This window comes from Jaculus jaculus, chromosome 4 (assembly GCF_020740685.1).
Source record: "Jaculus jaculus isolate mJacJac1 chromosome 4, mJacJac1.mat.Y.cur, whole genome shotgun sequence".
NCBI classification, from domain to species: Eukaryota; Metazoa; Chordata; class Mammalia; order Rodentia; family Dipodidae; genus Jaculus; species Jaculus jaculus.
The window spans coordinates 175,816,641-175,842,325 of record NC_059105.1 but is presented as its reverse complement, the minus strand read 5'-3'; the positions used below and the strand labels follow the sequence as shown (position 1 = coordinate 175,842,325).

The following is a 25,685-nucleotide window of genomic DNA, read 5'->3' as shown; positions in this document are numbered from 1 at the left end:
TTTTAATAATAATTGTTTTTTCTTTGTAATATATATGATATGCAGGGAAGAGTCAATGCATGTATATTCCTATCTTTCATCAAATAAGCTCAATTCCAGACTCAGTGTGCTCCTGAGTGTCGTCGTCATTCCAGGAGCTGGGGCAATGCCAGCATTTTCCTGAGATACGGTAAAATGGGTCAAGAGAAAATACAAATTAAAAGACATGTCTCTGGTCCTAGTCTATGGAAGCAGATACAGAAATACGTTTAGGCAGCAAAATATTTGTTATAAAGAAACCTATGAAAGGAAGTGGGGTGGAAAGTAATGAAGTGCTGAGGGGAAGTCTGGCTGGGATGCTGGAGCTGCTCCCTGCCCTGAAGAAGCTCGGTCTCTGGAGAGAAGCTGTCCTGGGAAAGTCTGCTGCAGGGTGACGCTCACTGAACGGCTGGCAGCAGGAAGACTTCAGCGGCCCACATTCCTAACACTTGGGAGAAAGTCCTTCCTTAAAACAGGACCTAGTGACCCATCTCCTTAATACTACAGTCCACTGGAGCCTGCACCTACTTACTTGATGAATTTGTAAAGAGAGACTGCCTGCTTGCTCATGGATTAAACTTTTAAAGGCTTCCAAGGCAAATCATAACGTAGCAGTAGTATTCCTTGAGCACTGGAAAAAGAACGCTCTTCCCGTGGATGATTGATGCTCATAATTACAGAATGGCTTTGCTTGGGAAGTGGGTGCTTCTTAGAACATTTATTCACATTGAGAGGTAGGAAAGTTTATTTGAAGCCACTCTTAGCATGTGAGTTGACCCTGCAACTTCCTTTGCCTTGGTTGTAATCTTGCTGGACATAATACAGCTACAGTGGATGAGCGATTGCATTATCTTGCATAGTTTCATCTGCCCATTAATCATTTGAATTTTGATGTAGCCTTCATGTTGCAGCTAGCACCCAGTTTTTCCCATTCTCCCATTCAAGAGTGCTCTTGAAATCTGAGGTTGAGCAGGCGCCCTGGTAGTCACCCTGAGGAGGACAAGTGCTGAGGTGACGGATGTGCGCTGGTCACCAGTGCAGCCGAGCTGTGGGCTCGGGAGCACGGAGGGAAGATTCCCGCCAAGCATGCGGCACTGAGGTTTCCCTGTGACTCGAGTCGACGGGGCAGACTGCCTGCACGTTCCTGGTGGCCAGGCCAGCACTCGCTCCATCGTGAACCCAGCAGAGAACAGCCACAGAGTTCTCCAGCAGCATCTTACGGCAGACGTGTCCCTCTCCTTCCCCAGCGAAGAGGAGAGGAGAGAGCTGTGTGCTCTCCGTGTTCTATTTTTAAATGCCCATCACTTCATTTCAAAACACTGTTTTCAAGCATGCCATAGATACTATTCTTCCTTGAGATGCTAAATTTGAGGTTTTAGAAACCAAATCCTGAGTTATACAACATAAAACCAAGTGTCTCAAAAGGCTTAAGAACAATTGGTTTTTAATTACTTAGGGGGGAAAAAACTCTCATTGTACCAAGAATGAGAAACTTTTTAGCCTAAAAAGCAAAAGCTGGAAGGAAGCAAAAGTCAAGACTTGGAATAAAAATTTCAGTTTTAGAAGTGCTGTACTCTAGGCAGGAGTGCAGTATTACTGTCAGAGCAAGAAAGAAGACGGATTAGTACCTTAAAGACTTTGAATTTTGTTCATTTTACCTTTGACCTTCGCCTTCCTTCTGTTCAAACTGTCATTTCTGAGTAATACAGGAAGGGGGAAAAAAAATCCCTGCTTTACAACAGAGCTTGCCTCATAGATTACCATTATTCTAATTCTTGCTTGAGGAGAATATTTGTTTATTTTTATCTTCTTTCTTAAAACATTTGACTGGTGGGCTGCCTGTTTGTGATGTGAGAGATGTCTATGGCTGATATTTCACAGGAGAGTTGATTAAAATGCCAAACGGTCGAGTGTGAGGGAACACATGATGACTGGAAGCTTTTATTTCCCAAGCTGCCAGCCTGCCCCGCCCCATCAGCTTTCCCGTGGCAGGTGAATAGGAAACCTAGGCTCGAGAAGGAAGTTGGCTCTGGCGCTCCAGCTGTTGTTGCTTTGTCTGATCTTTAGTGTAGCGTTTGCACTCACACGGAAACAAGACCGATCCACATCCGTCTCTTGATTCCATTGCAGGTAAAGCAAGGAGTAGGCAACAAGGAGTTTGCAGGGTCCCTTCCAGGTCTCAGTCCAGACTGTCCATCAGCCCTCGGCCACATGGTCGTAGCAAGTTAACGAGCCTCGCTGGCTGCGCTTGCGTGCGTGCGGCATAGGAACGCAGCTCTTCATGGCCTTGTTCTGTAGCCATACAGGCTAGTCCGTGCTGCTGCTGACACACAGGGCACACTTGATGTTTTTCTTATGTCACTGCATTTTCCACTTTTTACAGAGGCTAGAATGAGTTGTTAACATTGTGTGTGTGTTTTGTGTGCATGTACATGTGTTTGTGTGTGGGTGCATGTTGTGGACAGGTTCCCATTGCTGGTAGAAATCACCCAACCAAGAGCAGCTTGTGGGGAAAAAAGAAAAAAGAGGTTTATTTTGGCTTACAGGCTCAAGGGGGAAGCTCCATGATGGCAGGGAAAATGATGGCATGAGCAGAGGGTGGACATCATCCCCTGGCCAGCATAAAGTGTACCATAGCAACAGGAAAGTGTGCTAAACACTGGCTATAACACCCATAAGCCCACCCCCAATAGTACACTGCCTCCAGGAGGCATTAATTCCCAAATCTCCATCAGCTGGGAACCTGGCATTCAGAACACCTCGGCTTATGGGGACCCTGGAATCGAAGCTCCACAGCGCATGTGGACAGGTGTGGATTTGTGCGTGCATGCATGTGTATAGAGGCCAGGCCATAACATGGGTTTTCTCCGTCTTTACCTTTTTTTTTTTTTCTTTCGAGACAGGGTTTTGCACTGAACGTACAGTTCACCGAGTCACTTAAACCAGCTAGCAGTGGTACCCTCAGAGGGTTCCTGGTCTTGCTTCCCTAGTGGTGAGATCACAGGCTTATACACCCCATACCCTGGGAATGCTGGGGGTCTGAACTCTGGTCCTTAGGCTTGCACAGCAAGAATGTGTCCCCAGCCCCATTATCAACATTCTTACTGTAGGAAACTGAAAAACACTCCTTCAGAACAAATTGCATTTTCACAAGTATTTCTGAGCCAGAAGCTTACATAGGGTGCAAATTATTAAGAAGCTTGCATTTCAATATAATTCCTGAAGCCCTGGTGATGTCATAGCTGTATTTTCATAACTTGTCACATGAATTATTAATAAAGGCCACTAGACTAAATTCTCTGTCATAAAGTTCTCTCCAGAACTGACAAGGAAATCTGATGAGAAGTAACTGTTTTTCAGGTATCATTTAAGAGCTGTCATTCTATAAATAGATACTTCTCCTGAGTCAACACTAAAAGCAGATACTTATTATATAACTCAACATATTACATGTGCACCCAAAAGATGTGCATGTGTTCAGCCCCACATCCCCGCTCCTGACAAATGCCAATTCAGTGGCTCTGACTGACTGCATTTTCATCAGAGAGCTCCAAGTCCTAACCATGCGGGTGTGACTTTTGAACTGCGGCTCGTGTGTGTCCCGCAGCTGACTTTCCAGGCTGGCTTCTTTTTCACCACCCATCTGGATCTCGTGGCACTCCTCGCCTTTCAAACCCACCCTGACCTTTGCCACAGTAATGTTATTCTATTCCTGAACTTGGTTTATTAATGCTTGGATTTAAAAAAAAAACGATATATATAATATATATATATAATTTGAAACAGAAAGCGATAGAGAGGGTGGCACACCAGGGCCTCCAGCCACTGCAAACAAACTCCGTATGCGTGCGCCCCCTTGCAAATCTGGCTGACGTGGGTCCTGGGGAATTGAACCTGAGTCCTTTGGCTTTGCAGCCAAGTGCTTTAACCACTAAACATGCCTCCAGCCCAATAGTTGGCTTTTTATAAGGTCATTCTCTATTCAGTAATGTTGAGGCTTTTTGTAGCCTATGAGTTAATATACGTAGATTATAAACAATATAATTTTGGTCATGCTTTCAAGATCCTTCACAGTTTGACAACTGTTCACATGCCCAACCTTGTTTTTTTTTTTCCAGCAAAACTTTAGTTCCTGTTTATGTAATCCCCTCCCAGACTTCAGACATCTTGTGACCATACCGACCATAACATCCAGCTCTTTATCAAATCTGCCATCTCATGATCTCTGTCCAGATAGGGTTCAGCTCAGATCCTCCCTCTGCAGTGACCTCTTTCCTTGTCACTGTCTCCATTTAATCCTGTGACCCACAACTCCTAAGTGCAGGAGATTTTTGTTCTATTCACTGTTCCCCATCGGACTCAGTAAATATTTATCGGATGAATAAATGAAGACATCTCACTTTGCTTGTGATTCTACTTCTTCTCTGGCCTAAGAACAAAATTTACATTCCTTAACTTGTATTTTAAGATCTATTACAACAGACCTCATGCAGTTCTCATCTCCTTTATTCCCCACTCTAAGCCTCTCCTTTCTCATTGTGAGTTTTATAAGTTATATTCATTCCTATTTCAGTGCTTTGGCTTATGCTCTTTTCATCACTGTAAATACCAGTGTTGTTTCTTCTCTGCTTTTTCTGCATCCCATACATCTTTACAAGGCTAAATTTAAGTCTCACTTTATTTTACATTAAAACATGCTTTTCACATTCAAATCCTAAAGCATGTCCTGCCTATACCAGCTGGGTTTTCAATGGTGATTAAACTTACATTTTACCCAATATTGAAAAAAGTTTTAAAAGAGAAATGTTTCTCTTTTTTTTTTTGTAAATTAAAACATGAAATGCTGGAGAAAATGTGTGAAAATAACCTGAAATATCAGCATCCAGATGCATACATTGTATCCCTTCATTCCTCAATTTTGCCAAGATTGTAGAAGATCCTAACATTTCAAAATCTTAATGAAGAGTCCATGGGACTGATTGTGCTCTTGTTGGGGAGAGGTGTAATACTGGCAAAAATATAACGACAGGCTATCTCAGGGCCCATGAAATAATTAGTATATAAAGAGTAGTGAGGAAAGCTGAACTTTTCAATTAATTGGTGCTGAAATAACAGGCTATTGATTTGTAGAAAAGGTTAGATTTTTCCCTCACATGTATTATACCCATATAAACTCCATATGGGCCAATAATTTTATAAAGCAAGGCATAACAATAATAAAGTTGAAACATGACTGACAAGTGGTACTCATGGGTAAAGTTATCCATGATAATGCATGTCATGAAACCCAAAGCATAAAATAAAATACTGTAAATCTGAATCCATAAAATTACATCTTTACATTGCAAAGCAGTGGGCTGAGGAACACCATAAAGTTAAACGTCAAATGATGAGCTGGGAAACTAGTGTAATGCATACGACATGGTGCTGAGAGGAGACATGGGAAGGCATTTAAGCGTTCACGCTCTACAGTCAGGCTGCCTGTGGCACTGGAAAAGTCACCTCACTGCTCCACACCTCAAGGTCCTCACTTTGAGAAAGAACTGTGACATCCTGATCTGTAGGGTTAATGCTGAGCATTGAACTCGTGTGAAATCATCTAGGATCATGCTTGGCATCCAATAACTACTCAAATGTATTGGGGGCTTGTATGTTATGCCCTGTGCAAGACTGTGAGTATATCATTTAATCTTCCAGGAAACTTTCCATTGAGAAAAGTTCTATTCTTGTCTCATTTTATAGATAGGGACTCTTAGATTTAGAAAGCTTAAGCCCATGCATGGTAGAGATGGTATTCTAGGTTCCACTGTCTTAACACACCGTTTTATTTGACCCTCAAGATAAGTTTACTCCATTGAGTCTTGGGACTATTTAAGTGCGTGCGTTCCTTCCTTCCTTCCTTCCTTCCTTCCTTCCTTCCTTCCTTCCTTCCTTCCTTCCTTCCTTCCTTCCCTCCCTCCCTCCTTCCCTCGTTCCCTCCCTCCATCCCTCCCTTCCTCCTTTCTCTTTCTTTTGTTCTTATTCTTTACTTTTTTTCTTATAATATTTATGACATAGCCCTAGCTAGCCTGGAACCTACCTAATAGCCCAGGATAGCCTTGAACTCATGATTCTCCTGCTGTGTTTTACAGCACACGTGCTGAGATTACAGATAAATATCACCACACCTGGCCCGGACTATTTAGTGTTAATAGTTAACTATACTTTAATGTTTATCTCAATAGGTATATGTATTGAGGTCTTCAAAGGAATAGGGGGTTGCTAGTTTATCCATAAGGCTGCCATGCTAATGTGTGTGCATATATGAATATACATATACGTAGAACATACATGTACATACATGTGGAATACAGTCTTTCTTTAGATGTTTAACTATCTTGTTAATATTGCCTGGGAGAAAAAGAGATTCCCTTTTGGTACAAAGCTCTGTGAAAACTATTAACATTGTATGTTTGATCTTTGAACTGACTTTGATCATGTTCCCCACTATTTGAGCCCAAGGTTACTTTACGGGGTGGTTTAGAGGACTATTATCTCCAATATTTCCTTTGATAGTGAGGGTCACTTCTCATCTTATTGGTTTCTCCATTTACCTGAGACTAAATTTTACTACCATTAGCTGACCTCAGATACTTCCTAATGAGCTGTGAACTGTCTTCAGGCAGGAATTAAATCCTTTTATCTTTCCAAACCAAGTACAGAACCTGGATTATTTTCTTGAATATTTTTGGAACTTAGCAAATGATTTACTGGTTTACTTAATAATTATAAGTGAGACCACTAGATAGCTTGTGTCTTCTGAGCTTCTAAGTGTCTCCTCCACAACAGTAAATGTAAGATGCAGTTTCCTAAGAGCTGGCCTTGATCTCAGTTACTGGTACTTCAGAGAAGGGCTTTGTTGGGTAAAACTTTGATCATATGAAAACAACAGTGTAGTTTTGTTTTATCAATAGGCCTACTTAAAATATCATTTGTTAAATGTCAAAACAACTGAGACTATAAGGTATATAGAGCTTATAAGTAATTTGTTCTCTCTCTCTCTCTCTCTCTCTCTCTCTCTGTGTGTGTGTGTGTGTGTGTGTGTGTGTGTGTGTATAACCTTGCTGTACTGCTTTAACATGTCCAGTTAGCAGGCATTAAGAAATTTGTAGTGAGGACTGAGGTGATGAAGTAGTTAGACAAACATGAAGAGTCTGAATGTTAGCCCTGTCCCACTAAGGCTGACACCCTCTTGTTGCCCTTTCTCCATTTAGTAATGAGGCCATGTGCTCATATGCTAAGTATGGCCCGAATGAGTGAAACTTCTTGAGCTCCTCCACTGAATAATCTTAGGGCATTTAGAGAAAGGACTACCAAATCATTGTTAAAGAAGAGCAAAACAAAATTCATAATGAAAAATGCAGTGTGTTTTTAAAAAAAGCCCAATATTAGAATACATGGCTTATGCACTATGGTACTCTAAAACAATGTTTGATCTCTAGTTCTGGGTCTTGTTCAAACAGGACCACTGCCAACACATTTGCACTTGTGAACATTGTCCTTTGAGTCTAAAAGAATTGCAGAAATAACTTGAAATCTGATGTCCAGTCCTAAAGAAAGTCCAGCTGTGGAGAAACTTCTTGCCTTGATTCTGGAATCTTCCCTTGTGTGAGAAAGGAAGAAGAGCTGCGGATGGGGGGGTGAGGGTTAGAGAAAGAGTGCTGGTTTGGGTTTAAACCACAGATTCAGGCATCAGCAGACCTACATGATGTCCCCATAATTCAGGCTATATTAAATCAGTGATCACAGCATTCTATTAAAAATCACCTGTTACTGACGGGATATACATTCTTGGTCAGCCTGGCCTTGTGGATTGGGATGTGGAGGCCCATAACCCTGGCAGGTGCAAGCTTTTGTATCCCACACGTAGTCCAAATGGGAAGAGCTCACATACTCACACATTACTCACAGCGCAGACATCTTCACTGCCATCACCTTTCACACAGACAATGAACCAGTCAACCTTGGAGCTCCTCCAGCCCAGAACAGGGGCCAGATATGTGAATAAATATGCAGGTCACTGGGTCTTCCAGGAGTGGGTAGGTTGTGTCAGTGCACGTTTGCAGGACAGAGGCCCTTCCCCTCTGCTTTCGCTTTCAACAGGGCACCCACTCTCTCGATTGCTGTCACCGTGCACGCGCTCACAGAAGTCACAGCGTCTAACTTGTGACGGTTGCACCCCCCTCCCCCAGCTCTGGAGCTCATATGCTGGCCGTGATTCAGATTTACACACTCACATACTACACAACATTCTATTAAGTGCTCAAAATAATTAAATGTTTCAATGTTTAAATGAGGACCATAGTGTCTAAAAAAGAATCGTGAGCTATTTTCACTTAAAACTTCCACATTTTACTTAACAATTATACCTTTGTATGCTTGGAGGCCTTCTAAATGGAATGTAACTGAATAAATGCTGATTGCATATTATAATGTTTACATGTACAAATAACAAGTTTAGAAGTACATAGTCTTTGGATTTCTAAACAACAAGCAGTGTTTCCTGAAGGCTCTGGTTCTGTAGGACCCGCTTGCTGCGTTGAGCTGGGGAGGCTGACCATGTCTTACAAGTCCACGCCCACCGAGGGCTTCAAGCCTCCACACAAGTACAAAGCCCGGTGTCAGTGTTTGACATTGAAGTGATGTCCTTTAGCAACATCAGTTCACATGTAATATGAAATCTTCCTATGGTTTTATAGTTTTAGTGTATTTACATTCTGTTTTATTTTTAATTCAAACAGTCATTTCAAGCACGAAAAAATTAGAAAAAGATGATGAAGCCTTTACCTGGCTTTAAGTGATTAATACTTTCCCAGTTATGCTTAAACTACACTTGCCCCTCCTTTTCCTTGTTCCATTGTATTTTAAGACATTAGCTCATCTGTAAACATTCAGCATTTATTTCTAACATATAACACATGAGTCCTTTTTTTGAGACCTTTTCTTAACATTCCCACCATGTAATATTCTACCTATAAAATGAATAATTTCCTAATATCCAATACTCTCACATGTTCACATGTCCCAGAGCATCTTAAAAAAGCATTTTACAGGTTATTTTTTTCAAATTAAAATTCATAAGAGATTTATACATTGTATTTGATTGTTATGTCTGTCTGTCTCTTATTCAGTGTTAATTTTTTTCTTTTGATTCATTAATGTTTGATAATAGTAGTTTAAAAGGAAAGTTGCCACCAAAACTAATACTTTAGGCTTTAGCACCAAATCATTAATTTGTCAGTGTTTTCAGATCCATACATATTCAATGCTAAATTGTGAGAGATTAAGAAAAATGGGAGGAAGGTATTTTCCTTTTTGATTCAACCGTTATGATTTTGTTTAGTTACTCACAAGTAGAAACCCAATAGTGTGTACTCTTTTGATTTCAAATGTGTCTATATTATATACTATACTGTGACATAACTAAATCACCATTGTAAATATAAACACGTAATTTTTTAATGAGCTCTTTGCTTCTGGGATTTTATCTTTTTTAATCTTCAGATCCTGGATTTGTGTTTCTGAATAATAAATTCAAAATAATATTTTCTGACCAAACATGGATATTTGTATCTCTCTACTGTTTTCTGTTAACATACCTATGGGGCATGCCTATTGGTAATATCCTCATGGTTTCAATATGATGTTTCCAAAACATTGTCCCTTGTAAGACAGTTGGATCCTATATTTGCCTTGGTTTGTTAATACTTACTTTGCTGTTCTACCAGGTTGGGATATTATTTTCTTTCAACACAGGTAGGAAGACAGTAAAGAATTTCTACTACCACTATAATTTTGACGCCACTGTCCTCGATTTAAATTATGCGGTGCTGCTGAAATGCATCAAGATTTCACCATTTCTTTTTATAAACTCCCAGTCTTGTGATATCTTTCCTTTCTTAGGATGTGAACGAGTCTGCCAAGCAAGAAGATATTTTGGAATCCACAACAGACGCTGTGGAATGGGGCCTAGAAGTTGAACGTGTGCTACCACAGCTGAAAGTCATGGTCAGGACTGACAACAAGGTACCAAAAAGAACATCCATTTCATTCAAAAACAATTTTATAAGGCAGTTTAAGAATTATACAATTTGGAAAAGGGTTGAATTCAGTTTCTAGCATGTTATTTTGTTACATATTTTTCTTGAGCTAGAGTCTCACTATGTAACTTAGCCTATTTGTGATTTTCCTGCCTTAGTCTCCCCAGTGTTGGATTTATCAGCATGTGCGTCCGTGTCAGATCAGATTTGTGTCTTATCTTAATAAGGATTAAATAACTTATTGAATGAATTAATTATATAATGATGTGGTCCAAAAATCAAAGAAGAGATCTCTGAAGACTTTGAATGTAGCATGGTTCACTGGAGTAGAGGCTGTTTTCTTAATACATTCAGTGTAATTTCTAACTATACCTACATAGTAGAGTTAGAGCATTTTTAATATTTTATTTTTATTTGAGAGAAAGGGTGAAAGGAGAGAGGGGGGATGGGTACTCCAGGGCCTCCAGCCCTGCAAATGAACCCCAGATACATGCACCGTCTTGTACATCTGGCTTACATGGGTCCTGGGGAATAGAACCTGGGTCATTTGGCTTTTCAGGCAAATGCTTTAACTGCTAAGCCATCTCTCCAATTTAATTTAATTTAATTTTAGAGAGAGCACATGCAAGAAAGACAGGGGAGAGAGAGAGAGAGAGAGAGAGAGAGAGAGAGAGAGAACTGGTGTGCCAGGGCCTCAGCTACTGAAATTAAACACCAGACACTTGTGCCACCTAGCGGGCATGTGCCACAGTGCACTTGCCTCACCTTTGTGCAACTGGCTTACATGGGATCTGGAGAGCTGAACATGGGTCCTTAGGCTTTGCAGCAAACACCTTAACTGCTAAGCCATCTTTCTAGCCCCAGCATTTTTTTAAAAGAAATATTTATTTATTTATTTACTATGTGTGTGTGAGAGAGAGAAGGAGTGGGTGAGCCAGGGCCTCTAGCCATCACAAACAAACTCCAGACACTTGTGCTACCTTGTACATGGTTTATGTGGTTCTGGGAAATGAAACTGTTCACCTTGCACTTTCCCCGTCACTGTCGAGAGCAGCTGTGATGTGACCATATTGGAGTTGAATGCTTTATTTGCCTATTGCTCTTAGCAAATATTATTAAGAATTTCTTCACTGACTATATATCTGCTAGATAATTTGAAAAAAACACAAGCAGTGCATTTCTTTGTCACAAAAATGTTCTTTCCAATCATTTGGTTTCATCAGAACAAATTTCCTTCATGAAACTAAAGATCACTACTGTGATTCTAGTTACAGTAACATTAATATAATTGTGTACTTGGGAATAATTTAATCCCAGAAGGAAGCAAGTTTAATTTGTTTATTTCAAGCTAAGTAAACTCTTGAAATCAGACATCTCATTTAGAACTTAATAGGGCCTTTTTTTAAGTATAGTCATTAATTTTTCACAATGTAGAAATAACAAAGAAAGGGTATAAATGTAACTTCCAACACATACTGTTTTGCAAAAGTAAGTGCAGGTCAAATTCTATAGTAGACCAACTTGGTCTGCTATAATCAGAATTCTGTATTTGTAGAGATTCAGTGTTCCCCTGATTTGGGGAAGAATTAGGTGAAAGTTGGGATTGTGTTCTCATTCCACATTGTCAGCACAAATCTTAGGAGATTACACCATGCCACATTAGCTATACATCCAAGATATGAGCAGCATCCCAGAACACCAGAAGAACCTCTTCTTTGTCAGTGTTTTTAGGACATATGGCCAGACTTTCAGAACTCATGAGTTTATGGCGGCATATCTAATTCAACCCACCACACTCAGGTTATTCCATGCTTCCAATCAAGGAATTACAAACCAATAAAATTGTCTTTTTTTTTTTTTTTTTGAGACAAGCCCAGCAGACTTGCCTTGTTGTTGTTTTATGAGAGAGAGAGAATTGGTGAGCCACGCCTCTAGCCACCTTAATCTAACTCCAGATGCTTTACCACCATGTGTTCATGTGTGACCTTGCAAGCTTGCATCACCTTGTGTGCTTGGCTTACATGGGACCTGGAGAGTTGAACATGGGTCCTTAGGCTTCACAGGCAAGTGCCTTAACTGCTAAGCCATCTCGCCAGCCCTCTTCTGGGTTTTCTTGTCTGTTATCTGACACCACTTGTTACTATTGCCAGTTTGGAAAAAATGCAAACTAATTTTAATATTAGTGCAAACAGAATAGAGTGAGAAGACTGTGTTGCTAAAACTACAAATAATATGCTATCCAACTGAAGATAAATGATTTTTTTCATGTACTCATTTGAACAGACTATATTATCAGTTCCTTTACTTCTAAAAGACCATGTATATCCAGCGGTCAACTCATATCTGCCCAAAGTTGAAATCTTGTAACTAAATGTATCACCAAGGGCTGGAGAGATGGCTCTGTTGTTCAGTGCACTTCTAATTACTATGTTTTTTTTTTGAGGTAGAGTCTCACTCTAGCCCAGGCTGACTGGAATTCACTATGTAGTCTCAGGGTGGCCTCTAACTCAGGACCATCCCTCCTGCCTCTGTCTCTCGAGTGCTGGGATTAAAGGTGTGTGCCACCACACCTGACTTTATGCGCACTTTTTGTGAACACATGAGGGTCTGAGGAATCCCGACGACCACGCCCACGTTTGAATCTCCAGAACCCAAGTGCAAACACCTGGGTGTGGTAATTTGCACTACTCTGTGGTGATGCTGTAGTTGTAGGCAGCTAAGTGAGTGCACCTCAGGGCCAGTCCCTCGGGATGGGGGTACCGAGACCAAACATGGCCAGCACCTGAAGTCATCTCTGTGGCTCTGCATTCTGTAGTTTTTGCCCCATCACCCCCTTTTTTTCCTACTTATCTTACCAGTTCCTCTTCTGATGAATGTGTATGTCTTTTTGCATGTTGTGTATGAGACTCAACAAAGGTGTCCACAACTGTTAAACAAATGTCCTGCAGTTTTGAAGCTAAAATAGAACAAATCATCTGTATTATACTTAGACTAGACTTAGAACTAGTTGAGAATAGCACAATTTCTTGGTCTTATTAAAATGGAATTTTGTTATAGAAGGAAAATGAATGCAATCAGCCTCATTTTTCAAAACTGATATTACCTTGAACCAAAACTACATATAAACACAACAAAAAAGAGAAAAATAGAGACTTATTTCCCTTTTGGACACAGATGCAAAATTTCTCAACAAAATACTTTCACCTGAATGTAGGAACACATGGGGAAAAAAAAAGAAAGAAAAACCTCACCATGATTAAATTGGCATTGGTCCAGAGATACTATACTTGTTTATACTATTGATAAATATAGTATATCATATACATGTACTCAAAGATGGAAGTCATGTGATCATCTCAATAGCTACAGAGGAGGCTTTTAACAGAGTCTAATGTCCCTGCATGATGAAAACCTGCAGCTACTAGGAGTAAAATGAACATCTCTCAATCTAATAAAGGCTACATGTGACAAATCTATAGCCAACATTATACAACATAAGGGAAAATTCAAAACACGTTCACTAAAATCAGGATCACAGGGGTATCCGTTTTCCCACTTTCCCTCAGTATAGTGTTTGAAGCCGTGGCTAGAGCAACGAGCAAGAGGAAGAAAGAACAGGGAAGCGCCTAGGAAGGAGGAGATCAGTTTGCCCCGTCCATAGACGATGGTATCCTGTACGTAGCCCTCTGTGAAGCCTCCACCAGAGCTGTCATGAGCTTGATAAACACTTTCAGCAAAGGATCGGGTACAAAAGTAATGTATGAACGTCGGTAGCTGCGGGGCTGCGGAGGCAGCTCAGTCTGTAACTGAGTTTGATCCCCAGTTCCCACACAGAAATGCCGGAAGAAGTGGTTCATGCTAGGAGTCCTAGTGCTGAGGCGACAGTGACAGGAGCCCTACGAGCTCCTGGCCAGCTCCGCCTGACCGCCGAGCGCTGGGCTACACTTTAACCCTCAGGTGCATGCAGTGTGCCAGTGACAAATGTGCGACCAGGCAGAAAGACAGTCCCTCCCGCAGAAACACCTAGGGCTAAACCTAACTAAGGAAGTGAAAAGTCTGCAATTAACAACTTTAAAAGATTGAAGGTAGAAATTAAAGGAAGCACTAAGATGAAATGATCTCTCATGTTCATGGATTGGTAGAATTAATAACATGAAAATGGCTGTATAACCAAAAATGGTCTGCAGATGCAATGCAGTCCCCATCAAAATGCCAATGACATTCTTCACAGAAATAGAATAAACAATCTTGAAATTCATATGGAAGCACAAAAGACCCTAAATAGCCAAAGTGAGCATTGTTCACAACAATACAGAGCCATGGTAACAGGAGCAACATTGTATGTCATAGAACAAATGTAGATTGATGGAGTAAATTCAGATGCACAGAAATTAAACTACTCAGCTATAGCCTCCTGATTCTGAGAAAGATGCCAAAAATGTACATTGAAGAAAAGACAGCCTCTTCCCACAAATGCTGCCATGCTGGGAAAATCAGTTTCCCTGAGTAGAAGAGTGAAGCCAGACCTCTGTTTCTTGGCCTGTAGAAAATGAGTTCCAAGACCTGATTGTAAAACCTAAAGCTCAAACTATTAGGAGAGAGCACTTCCAGATACAGCATAGGCAAGAGCCTCTTCAGGGGTTCTGTAGCTCAGGAAATAATACCGAAAATTAATTACCAGATGGGGCTATCTGAAATGAAAGGCTTCAGGACAGCCCAGGAAACCATCAAGTGAAGAGACAGCTTACATGACGGAGAAGATCTTTGCTAACACAGGATCAATACCTAGAAAATGTAAAGAACTCTGAAAAAGTACAGAACAAAACAATCAATCAATACAACTAATAGGTTAATGAGAACATCTCCAAAGATGACTTGTAAGATGTGGGACTGTGGCGATGCTCAGCAGCCAAGAACACCTTCTGCTCAAGTGTGAGGGCCTGAGATGCCTGAGTGTGATCTCCGACCCCCGTGTACCAGGGAGCCGTGCTCACCTGTCACCCCATCCTGTGCGGTAGAGATAGGCTCACTGGGACTTAGTCCATTAGTCTGAACAAAAGAAACAAACAAACAAATACAACAGTAATTCCAGGTTCAGTGAGAGAGACTCGAGTGCAGAAATATAGTAGATAACACCCAGATTTCTCCTCTGGCCTTTGCACGCCTACACTGTGCATATCTGAACATATGCATGTGTCACACACCATATACACCCCCCCCACAACACCATGTATACATACTACACATGAAAAAAAGATAAAGTACAAATGGCTAATCAACACAGAAGATGTCTAACATTCTTAACTGTCAGAAAAATACAAGTTAGGACTGGAGGGATGACATAGCGGTTAAGACATTTTCCTGCAAAGCCAAAGGACCCAGGTTTGATTCCCCAGGACCCACGTTCGCCAGATGCACAAGGGGGTGCACGTGTCTGGAGTTCGTTTACAGTGGCCAGAAGCCCTGGTGCGCCCATTCTCTCTCTCTCTTCCTCTTTCTCTGTCAAATAAATAAACAAATAAAAATAAAATATTTTTTAAAAGAAAAATACAAGTTAAAAATACACTGAACTTCCATTTCCTTCAGTGAGAATGGGTATTGTTGTAGTTGCCTCTGTCTTGCTGGACAAAACATTGACCCAAAGGAAGTGACAGGAAGAAAGGCTTTATTAGGGGAAGTGGCAGCTTGGCAAGGAAAGGGTAGTAAAACAGAACGTGGGCATCACTTCTTGCCACCAGAATTGACAGAAAACAGCAAGAGTGAACTGAGCTCTGGCTGTGGCTGGGACGGGGGTTGGCTATAACCCCCCTAGCCCTTCCCCAGCAACATTTCCTCCAAAAAGGCCCCATCTCCCAAATGTCCACCAACTGGGGACCAAGCGTTTGGAGCGCAGGAAACTATGAGGGAAACTATTCCATCTTTGGCTTCCATGAACTCACAACTATCTAATGATGCAAAATACATTCAGTCCCACTTTAAAAGTCCCCATATTCTTTACCAATCCTGGTACCAATTGAGATAGTCTCTTAACTGTGATCCCAGTAAAATAAAAACACAAACACTTTTAGGACATAAGTGCACAGAGTAAACATTTCCACTACCAAAGAAAACATGGCAAGGAGAGACTGGACCCGTGCAAGATAGAAAACAAGCAAGAGAAACTATCAAGTCCTGCCACCCCCTGCCTGACACTTGGAACCCATGATCAAATGCTTCGAAATTCTTCACTTTCCAGCACTCTCACCATGGTGCTTACTTTCTGGGCAGATCCACCAGAGCGAGCAACTGTACTAAGTCCTGACTTCCCCAAAGTCCTGAGGTCTCCACTGCAACGCATGATTCATCCTCAGTGCCCCATACTGTGGTTCCCCTATGGCCTCTATGCAAGGACTACCTTGTTCCACACTGCATACAGGCCATAGCCAAGAAAAATGGCATTGCAAATCCAATTATCCTCTCTTTTCTGTATTTTTCTTACTTCTAAAACCAGCTGCAGCTGAATCAGGCTGCAGTAATTTAACTTTGCTCAAGTTCACAGGACACAGGAAGAGTACAGCCTGAATGTCGCACAAGCTGCCTATAGCTCAGTTCCAGAGGGTTCTCTTTCCCTCATAAGCTAAGCCCCCACTGTCCACAGTTCATTCTGCATTTAGGACTCCCAAACTGACCAGCATGGTCCATCAAGCTCTGCTTTTAGCACTGCAAGGTGTCTCTTACTCCCAAGGTTTCAGAATCCTTCCATCTTCCTCCTATAAATCAATTCCAAAATGTCACGAGCCATGCAGTAGCAAGAACCCCACTCCCGTGGTACCAGTTTTCTGTTGCAGTTACCTTCAAATTGCTGGGTAAGTCATCAGACCAACAGCAGCTAATGGAAGGGTTTATTTTGGCTTACAGTCTCAGGGGGATTTCAGCCTGGTAGAGCACAGCGGCTGGCAGAAAGCAGCAAGGGCTGGCAGTAAACAGCCCTGAGCCCAACGCCACTAACACCTCCTCCAGTGAGCTTCAGCTGGCAGAAAGCAGCAAGGGCTGGCAGTAAACAGCCCTGAGCCCAACGCCGCTAACACCTCCTCCAGTGAGCTTCAGCTGGCAGAAAGCAGCAAGGGCTGGCAGTAAACAGCCCTGAGCCCAACGCCGCTAACACCTCCTCCAGTGAGCTTCAGCTCCCAAATTGCCACGAGCTGGAGACCGTGCATTCTAATGAGCCTGTGGGGGAGACCTGATTCAAATCACCACAAGTACCATAAGTAACAACTAATGCTAGTGAGGATGCAGCAGGGTAGAGGAGCGCTTACATCCTGCTGGTGGGGATATAAATTAATCCAGGTTACTATGGGAATCAGTATGGAAGTTCTTCCAAAACCTAAAATGCAATTACCACATGACTTAGTTAAATGACTCCTGGGTATATACCCAAAGATTCTAAGTCAGCACATCCATTTATATTGAAGCACTACTTAGAATAGCTAAGTTACAGAATCAGCCTAGGTATCCCTTAACAGGTGAAAGAAATTGTTTAGTTAGGAAACTGTAATATATACATACATAGATAGGTATTAGAGAAACAGACAGACAATGGAGTTTTATTCAGCCATAAAGAAGAAATAAATCATGCATTTGTGGGAAATTGGATACATTTGGAGATCAACCTATTATGTGAGTTATATCACATTTTATCTCATTTGTACATCCTACATTTTACATAGGCAGATACATATAATCATACATTCATTCACATACATATGCATACATACAGAAGTGTGTATACTGTGTGTGCATGTCATAAAGGCTGCTCTGAGATTTTATGAAGGAAAGAAGGGGTTGAGTACCAGGAGGCGGCAAAGGGGAAGCACGGAGGATGTGGGGTGAGTGTGGTCAGAGTGTGTGACATGCTAAAATGAAAACTTCCTTATGCGAGCCCGTCACTCTTGAAAGAATGTACACCAATACGTTTTAAATGCAATATTGATTTTAATTATAAAAATAATATATAAGTGCTATTTTAAGAGGAGGATGGACAAGGTGTGTCCTGCAGAATTGAATCCAGGCTTCATCGACCTACTTAATCTACACTCAGCTCCTGGCTTACTAAGCCAAACTTCAGAAGCCTAGTGACACTGTGGTAGTCATGAAGATCCGCAGAAGATAAGCCCATCTTACGTATCTTCCTCGGGGCCCAGGACTGATACTTACGTTACTTACTGTGACCTTACACAACCCATTTTTCTTCTACTTCCATGTCACCTGCAACAAGGATGTTGGTAACTATGTAAACTCATGGAGATGTCAGTCACTGAGAACAGAGGTCTAGCATGTAGTTAGTAGCAAATAAATGTGACTGCTGTTATCACCAGTGTGTTCTCTCACGGCTATCTTATATTTGGTGTTTCTGTCAATACTCAGGAAGTGTTTACAAAGTTTCTGAATCCTTGCTTCTATTATTTAATGAATATTTAGGAACATCCACCTTACATCCCTACGTGGACATATAATCAGATTCACATGCCTATCACTTTGGTAAATCTTTTCAGTTATCCCTTGGTACATGTGCCCATAATATATGATAATTGTAATAACTGGCATTTACTGAGTGTTTACTATATGCCAAGCACTGATCCTGGGAATATTCCCATGTATTATTTCTTTAATCCTTTATAGCTACTGTATGAAATGCAGGTGCCTCTTTTCCAGATGAGAGCAGAGAAACAGAGAAATACTTGCCTTTGTAAATGATAGATAAGGTATTTGAGGCTACATGCCAGGCTTTTGCGTGTTCAGATTATGACAATGTATATGGTTAAAAGCACAGATTCGGGCTGGAGAGATGGCTTAGCAGTTAAGCGCTTGCCTGTGAAGCCTAAGGACCCCAGTTCGAGGCTCGGTTCCCCAGGTCCCACGTTAGCCAGATGCACAAAGGGGCGCACACATCTGGAGTTCGTTTGTAGTGGCTGGAGGCCCTGGTGCGCCCATTCTTTCTCTCTCCCTCTATCTGTCTTTCTCTTTGTGTCTGTCACTCTCAAATAAATAAATAAATAAATAAAGCACAGATTCTGAACCAAGTTGTTTGAGTATGAATCTCTGCTTGTAACACTTAATAGGGACTCCCCCCCCCCCCCGCCACAAGGTTGGGTCTTGCTCAGTCCAGACTAACCTGGAGTTCACTATATAATCTCAAAGTGACCTTGAACTCACAGTGATCCTCCTACCTCTGACTCCTAAGTTCTGGGATTAAAGATAAGTACCACCATGTCCAGCCACTTAATAGTTTGTTTGTTTTCTTTTTTTAATCCTGTGACAAGTTACGCAACTACCCTGTGCCTTGGAGTCTTTGTCTGTAAAATGGAATTTATTACAGTACCTCTTACGGAGTTTGGATGAGTTAACTTTTCATTGCTGGGACAAAATACCTTTAGGATTAAGGGAAGAAGAGTTTATTTCAGCTTAGAGTTCCTGGTTTTGGTCCATGGAGGGGGAGGCAGAAGCTTGAAGCAGTGAGTCACTTTCATCCCACACTGAGAAGGGAAGAGATGGATACTGGTGCTCAGCCAGCTCTCTCGATGTTTCTTACTTCAGAACTCTGGTGTAGAAATGGCACTGCACAGAGCTAAGGTGGGTCTTCCCACATCCTTCACAGGCACGCCCAGAGGCGAAGCTTCTCGACAGAATCCCGCCTAGGTATGGCCAAAGCTAACCTACTGTGGGTAGTCCCCTACATGTGATTCTAGGAATCAGCTTGACAGGAGAAGCCAGCATACCGATGAAACAATTTGTGAATGAGCATGACTCAAACACATGTAACTGTGTAAGAAGATTTTCTTGCTGTACTTTGGTTTTATTTATGTAATTAAGATTATACCTCTTTAAAAATACAACATAAGCATTTCTATATATAGTTGAAACGTATGAATGATAACCATGATATCTGCTCACAGTTCTTAAAAGTTGCTGTCTATACCCAGCTGATTTCTGGGTGGCAGAGCTGGCCTGGCCATACTCAGCAGGTTGGAGTCAAGCAAGGATGCCCAGAATCTGGGTGCGGAAATGGCGGAGCAGAGTTAGACAGGAGCCGGGGTTAGGCGGTCAGTGTGATGGGCAGGCAGAACCAGCTCTGCTGTCACAGGTAGCAGTGTGAAGTTTCCTGAATCAGGTAAAACTGGATCCTTGGCTTTGATATAGATAAGATTGCAGGGCAAACCAGTATAAAGCAGAGTTGAGGTTTATTAAGGATATTTTAATATAGGTTTAACCATAAGGGTCTAGAAAATTAAAAGGCCCATGTCGGCTTCTCCAAGAGTCATGCCACTGGCTTTACAATAGGCATATGCATGGGCTTCAGTGGGCTCTCAAAGCGTTGTCTTCCGACGGTCGCTATGGCACCTAGTGAGAGCGGAAGCCCGAGAGCGCAGCAGTGCGGGGAGGCAGGGTGTCTTCAGTGTGGGCAGCGTGGACAGCGTTGTGTGAGATGCCCGGAGAACGTGTGGGTAAAGAAGTGGGGCTGGACTCAAGGTCAGAAACATTCAGGCCTTAAGCCTGGTGCATTACCATTTAAGCATAAAAGTCTCTATGTGAAAGGAGTAGGATTTCTATGTCAGGAACCTTTGCAGCAAATGTTAGTTGAGCTGGAATTCTTGCTTCCCGGCTACTGAGAGGCTTCACCAGACCCGGGCTCGGGGCTCCTTTTCCCTCCGTGTGCCCACGATGTTTCTTCCCATCTTTCTGTCCTGCGTCAGGATGCCGGGCAAGCCTGAAGACCACATGGGTCTGAGCACAAGCAAAGTGTGGATTGTGTCAATAAACAATTTTGGGAGAATAAGTGATTGTTGAAGGTTAAAGGCTTAACGTGGGAGAAAAGAGGGAAACTGCACATGCAAGTGGAGGTCGACTGAGGTCGCCTCAGCTCACGGCGTCGTGTGCAGTGGGGCTCGTCTGTGGTGGGGAGCTGCTTTTTCAGTTTGCTTGGAAAATCTTTCTTTCAAGGAATGTTATTACAATTATTGAAAGATAATCTTTTCCTACCTGATTTGAAATTTAAATTCTATACTAGTATCATTACTCTAAAATTTTTAAGTGAATCAGCTGACAAGTGATGAGGAATGGTGATATCAAAATGTGGGGTTTCTTTGGGAGTGATGGAGCCATCCTTGGCTCCTGGCTGGGCTTTTAACTCGCACGTTAGGGTGCCAGATGCTCACAGTCACACAACTTCACTGAGTCAGTTGCCTCCAGGTTCTTGTGATTTAGAAGAATGAAATCCATGGACCCCAGCGGGCGAGGTTTAGAAGGATTTTGTTATAGAGCTAATAGAAGGAAAGAAGGCAGAGTTCCTGTATAGCAGCAGGAGGTATCCCAGAAATGGGTATTTTAGGAAATAAAGTGAAGCGGAAAGCTTGCAAGTTGGGAGGAGTTCCAGTGGGCAATCTCCGTGGTGACTGGATCAGGGTTTCTTACAGGAATAAGGCTTTACTGAGTGGAGGGACGATCTGGTCAGTCCTGTTTCCATGCCGGGTGGCCAGGCACCTTCTGTCTTATACTGGGTGTCTAGAGAAGGGGAACTCCTTTCGGGAAAAAAGAAATTAGGAAAATCAGATCCTGCCTTACTGGCTCAAGGATATTTCCTGCTTTTAGCTAAGAGAAAAAGAATACTATTCACTTTGGGGGCCCTGTTCCCTTAAACTGTCTGGCCCATCTCTCCCTCCTGCCCTTCATCAATAGTTAAAGCTGAACTGCTCAAGAGTTCTACATGCCCCATACTTCCAGATGAGGGTGAATATGCATTTAGACTTTTCCTTTTTAATTCTCTACACTATTTTGTTTTCTTGAGTAAGGTGACTCCATGACTTTGTCAAAATACATGCACTTTTCAAATGAGAACAAGCCCAAGCTGTGTTTCCAGAACTGGCTGCAGCAAAGGGGCACCACCATTGCGCATCTGCAGTTAGCCCACACAAGGCACCACCATTGCGCATCTGCAGTTAGCCCACACAAGGACACCACCATTGTGCATCTGCAGTTAGCCCACACAAGGGCAGCACCATTGCGCATCTGCAGTTAGCCCACACAAGGGCAGCACCATTGCGCATCTGCAGTTAGCCCACACAAGGGCAGCACCATCGTGCATCTGCAGTTAGCCCACACAAGGACACCACCATTGTGCATCTGCAGTTAGCCCACACAAGGGCAGCACCATTGTGCATCTGCAGTTAGCCCACACAAGGACACCACCATTGTGCATCTGCAGTTAGCCCACACAAGGGCAGCACCATCGTGCATCTGCAGTTAGCCCACACAAGGACACCACCATTGTGCATCTGCAGTTAGCCCACACAAGGGCAGCACCATTGCGCATCTGCAGTTAGCCCACACAGGGCACCACCATTGTGCATCTGCAGTTAGCCCACACAAGGGCAGCACCATTGCGCATCTGCAGTTAGCCCACACAGGGCACCACCATTGCGCATCTGCAGTTAGCCCACACAAGGGCAGCACCATTGCGCATCTGCAGTTAGCCCACACAAGGGCAGCACCATTGCGCATCTGCAGTTAGCCCACACAACGGCAGCACCATTGTGCATCTGCAGTTAGCCCACACAAGGGCACCACCATTGTGCATCTGCAGTTAGCCCACACAAGGGCACCACCATTGTGCATCTGCAGTTAGCCCACACAAGGCACCACCATTGCGCATCTGCAGTTAGCCCACACAAGGGCAGCACCATTGCGCATCTGCAGTTAGCCCACACAAGGCACCACCATTGCGCATCTGCAGTTAGCCCACACAAGGGCAGCACCATTGCGCATCTGCAGTTAGCCCACACAAGGCACCACCATCGCGCATCTGCAGTTAGCCCACACAAGGGCAGCACCATTGCACATCTGCAGTTAGCCCACACAAGGGCAGCACCATCGTGCATCTGCAGTTAGCCCACACAAGGGCAGCACCATTGTGCATCTGCAGTTAGCCCACACAAGGACACCACCATTGCGCATCTGCAGTTAGCCCACACAAGGGCAGCACCATTGTGCATCTGCAGTTAGCCCACACAAGGGCAGCACCATTGCGCATCTGCAGTTAGCCCACACAAGGGCAGCACCATTGCGCATCTGCAGTTAGCCCACACAAGGGCAGCACCATTGTGCATCTGCAGTTAGCCCACACAAGGGCACCACCATTGCGCATCTGCAGTTAGCCCACACAAGGGCAGCACCATTGTGCATCTGCAGTTAGCCCACACAAGGGCACCACCATTGTGCATCTGCAGTTAGCCCACACAGGGCACCACCATTGTGCATCTGCAGTTAGCCCACACAAGGGCACCACCATTGTGCATCTGCAGTTAGCCCACACAGGGCACCACCATTGTGCATCTGTAGTTAGCCCACACAAGGCACCACCATTGCGCATCTGCAGTTAGCCCACACAAGGGCACCACCATTGCGCATCTGCAGTTAGCCCACACAAGGGCAGCACCATTGCGCATCTGCAGTTAGCCCACACAAGGGCACCACCATTGCGCATCTGCAGTTAGCCCACACAAGGGCAGCACCATCGTGCATCTGCAGTTAGCCCACACAGGGCAGCACCATTGTGCATCTGCAGTTAGCCCACACAAGGGCACCACCATTGCGCATCTGCAGTTAGCCCACACAAGGCACCACCATCGCGCATCTGCAGTTAGCCCACACAAGGGCAGCACCATTGCACATCTGCAGTTAGCCCACACAAGGGCAGCACCATTGCGCATCTGCAGTTAGCCCACACAAGGGCAGCACCATTGTGCATCTGCAGTTAGCCCACACAAGGGCACCACCATTGTGCATCTGCAGTTAGCCCACACAAGGGCACCACCATTGTGCATCTGCAGTTAGCCCACACAAGGGCAGCACCATTGTGCATCTGCAGTTAGCCCACACAAGGGCACCACCATTGCGCATCTGCAGTTAGCCCACACAAGGGCAGCACCATTGTGCATCTGCAGTTAGCCCACACAAGGGCACCACCATTGTGCATCTGCAGTTAGCCCACACAGGGCACCACCATTGTGCATCTGCAGTTAGCCCACACAGGGCAGCACCATCGTGCATCTGCAGTTAGCCCACACAAGGGCAGCACCATTGTGCATCTGCAGTTAGCCCACACAAGGGCAGCACCATTGTGCATCTGCAGTTAGCCCACACAAGGGCAGCACCATCGCGCATCTGCAGTTAGCCCACACAAGGGCACCACCATTGCGCATCTGCAGTTAGCCCACACAAGGCACCACCATTGTGCATCTGCAGTTAGCCCACACAGGGGCACCACCATTGTGCATCTGCAGTTAGCCCACACAAGGGCAGCACCATCGTGCATCTGCAGTTAGCCCACACAAGGACACCACCATTGTGCATCTGCAGTTAGCCCACACAAGGGCAGCACCATCGTGCATCTGCAGTTAGCCCACACAAGGGCAGCACCATCGTGCATCTGCAGTTAGCCCACACAAGGGCAGCACCATTGTGCATCTGCAGTTAGCCCACACAAGGACACCACCATTGTGCATCTGCAGTTAGCCCACACAAGGGCAGCACCATTGCGCATCTGCAGTTAGCCCACACAGGGCACCACCATTGTGCATCTGCAGTTAGCCCACACAAGGGCAGCACCATTGCGCATCTGCAGTTAGCCCACACAGGGCACCACCATTGCGCATCTGCAGTTAGCCCACACAAGGGCAGCACCATTGCGCATCTGCAGTTAGCCCACACAAGGGCAGCACCATTGCGCATCTGCAGTTAGCCCACACAACGGCAGCACCATTGTGCATCTGCAGTTAGCCCACACAAGGGCAGCACCATTGTGCATCTGCAGTTAGCCCACACAAGGGCAGCACCATTGCGCATCTGCAGTTAGCCCACACAAGGCACCACCATCGCGCATCTGCAGTTAGCCCACACAAGGGCAGCACCATTGCACATCTGCAGTTAGCCCACACAAGGGCAGCACCATCGTGCATCTGCAGTTAGCCCACACAAGGGCAGCACCATTGTGCATCTGCAGTTAGCCCACACAAGGACACCACCATTGCGCATCTGCAGTTAGCCCACACAAGGGCAGCACCATTGTGCATCTGCAGTTAGCCCACACAAGGGCAGCACCATTGCGCATCTGCAGTTAGCCCACACAAGGGCAGCACCATTGCGCATCTGCAGTTAGCCCACACAAGGGCACCACCATTGTGCATCTGCAGTTAGCCCACACAAGGGCAGCACCATTGTGCATCTGCAGTTAGCCCACACAAGGGCACCACCATTGCGCATCTGCAGTTAGCCCACACAAGGGCAGCACCATTGTGCATCTGCAGTTAGCCCACACAGGGCACCACCATTGTGCATCTGCAGTTAGCCCACACAAGGGCACCACCATTGCGCATCTGCAGTTAGCCCACACAAGGGCAGCACCATTGTGCATCTGTAGTTAGCCCACACAAGGCACCACCATTGCGCATCTGCAGTTAGCCCACACAAGGGCACCACCATTGCGCATCTGCAGTTAGCCCACACAAGGGCACCACCATTGCGCATCTGCAGTTAGCCCACACAAGGACACCACCA

The 25,685-nt window shown here is 44.0% G+C and overlaps 1 protein-coding gene across 1 annotated transcript in view; it reads left to right on the top strand.

The window, feature by feature from the left end:
- Ift57 (intraflagellar transport 57) overlaps nt 1-25,685 on the top strand; it is a 73,748-nt gene that overhangs the window by 18,452 nt on the left and 29,611 nt on the right. Inside the window, exon 6 of the mRNA XM_004663978.2 lies at nt 9,961-10,083. Within this exon, the coding sequence (XP_004664035.1) occupies nt 9,961-10,083 (123 nt within the window). The remainder of the gene's footprint in view (nt 1-9,960; nt 10,084-25,685) is intronic.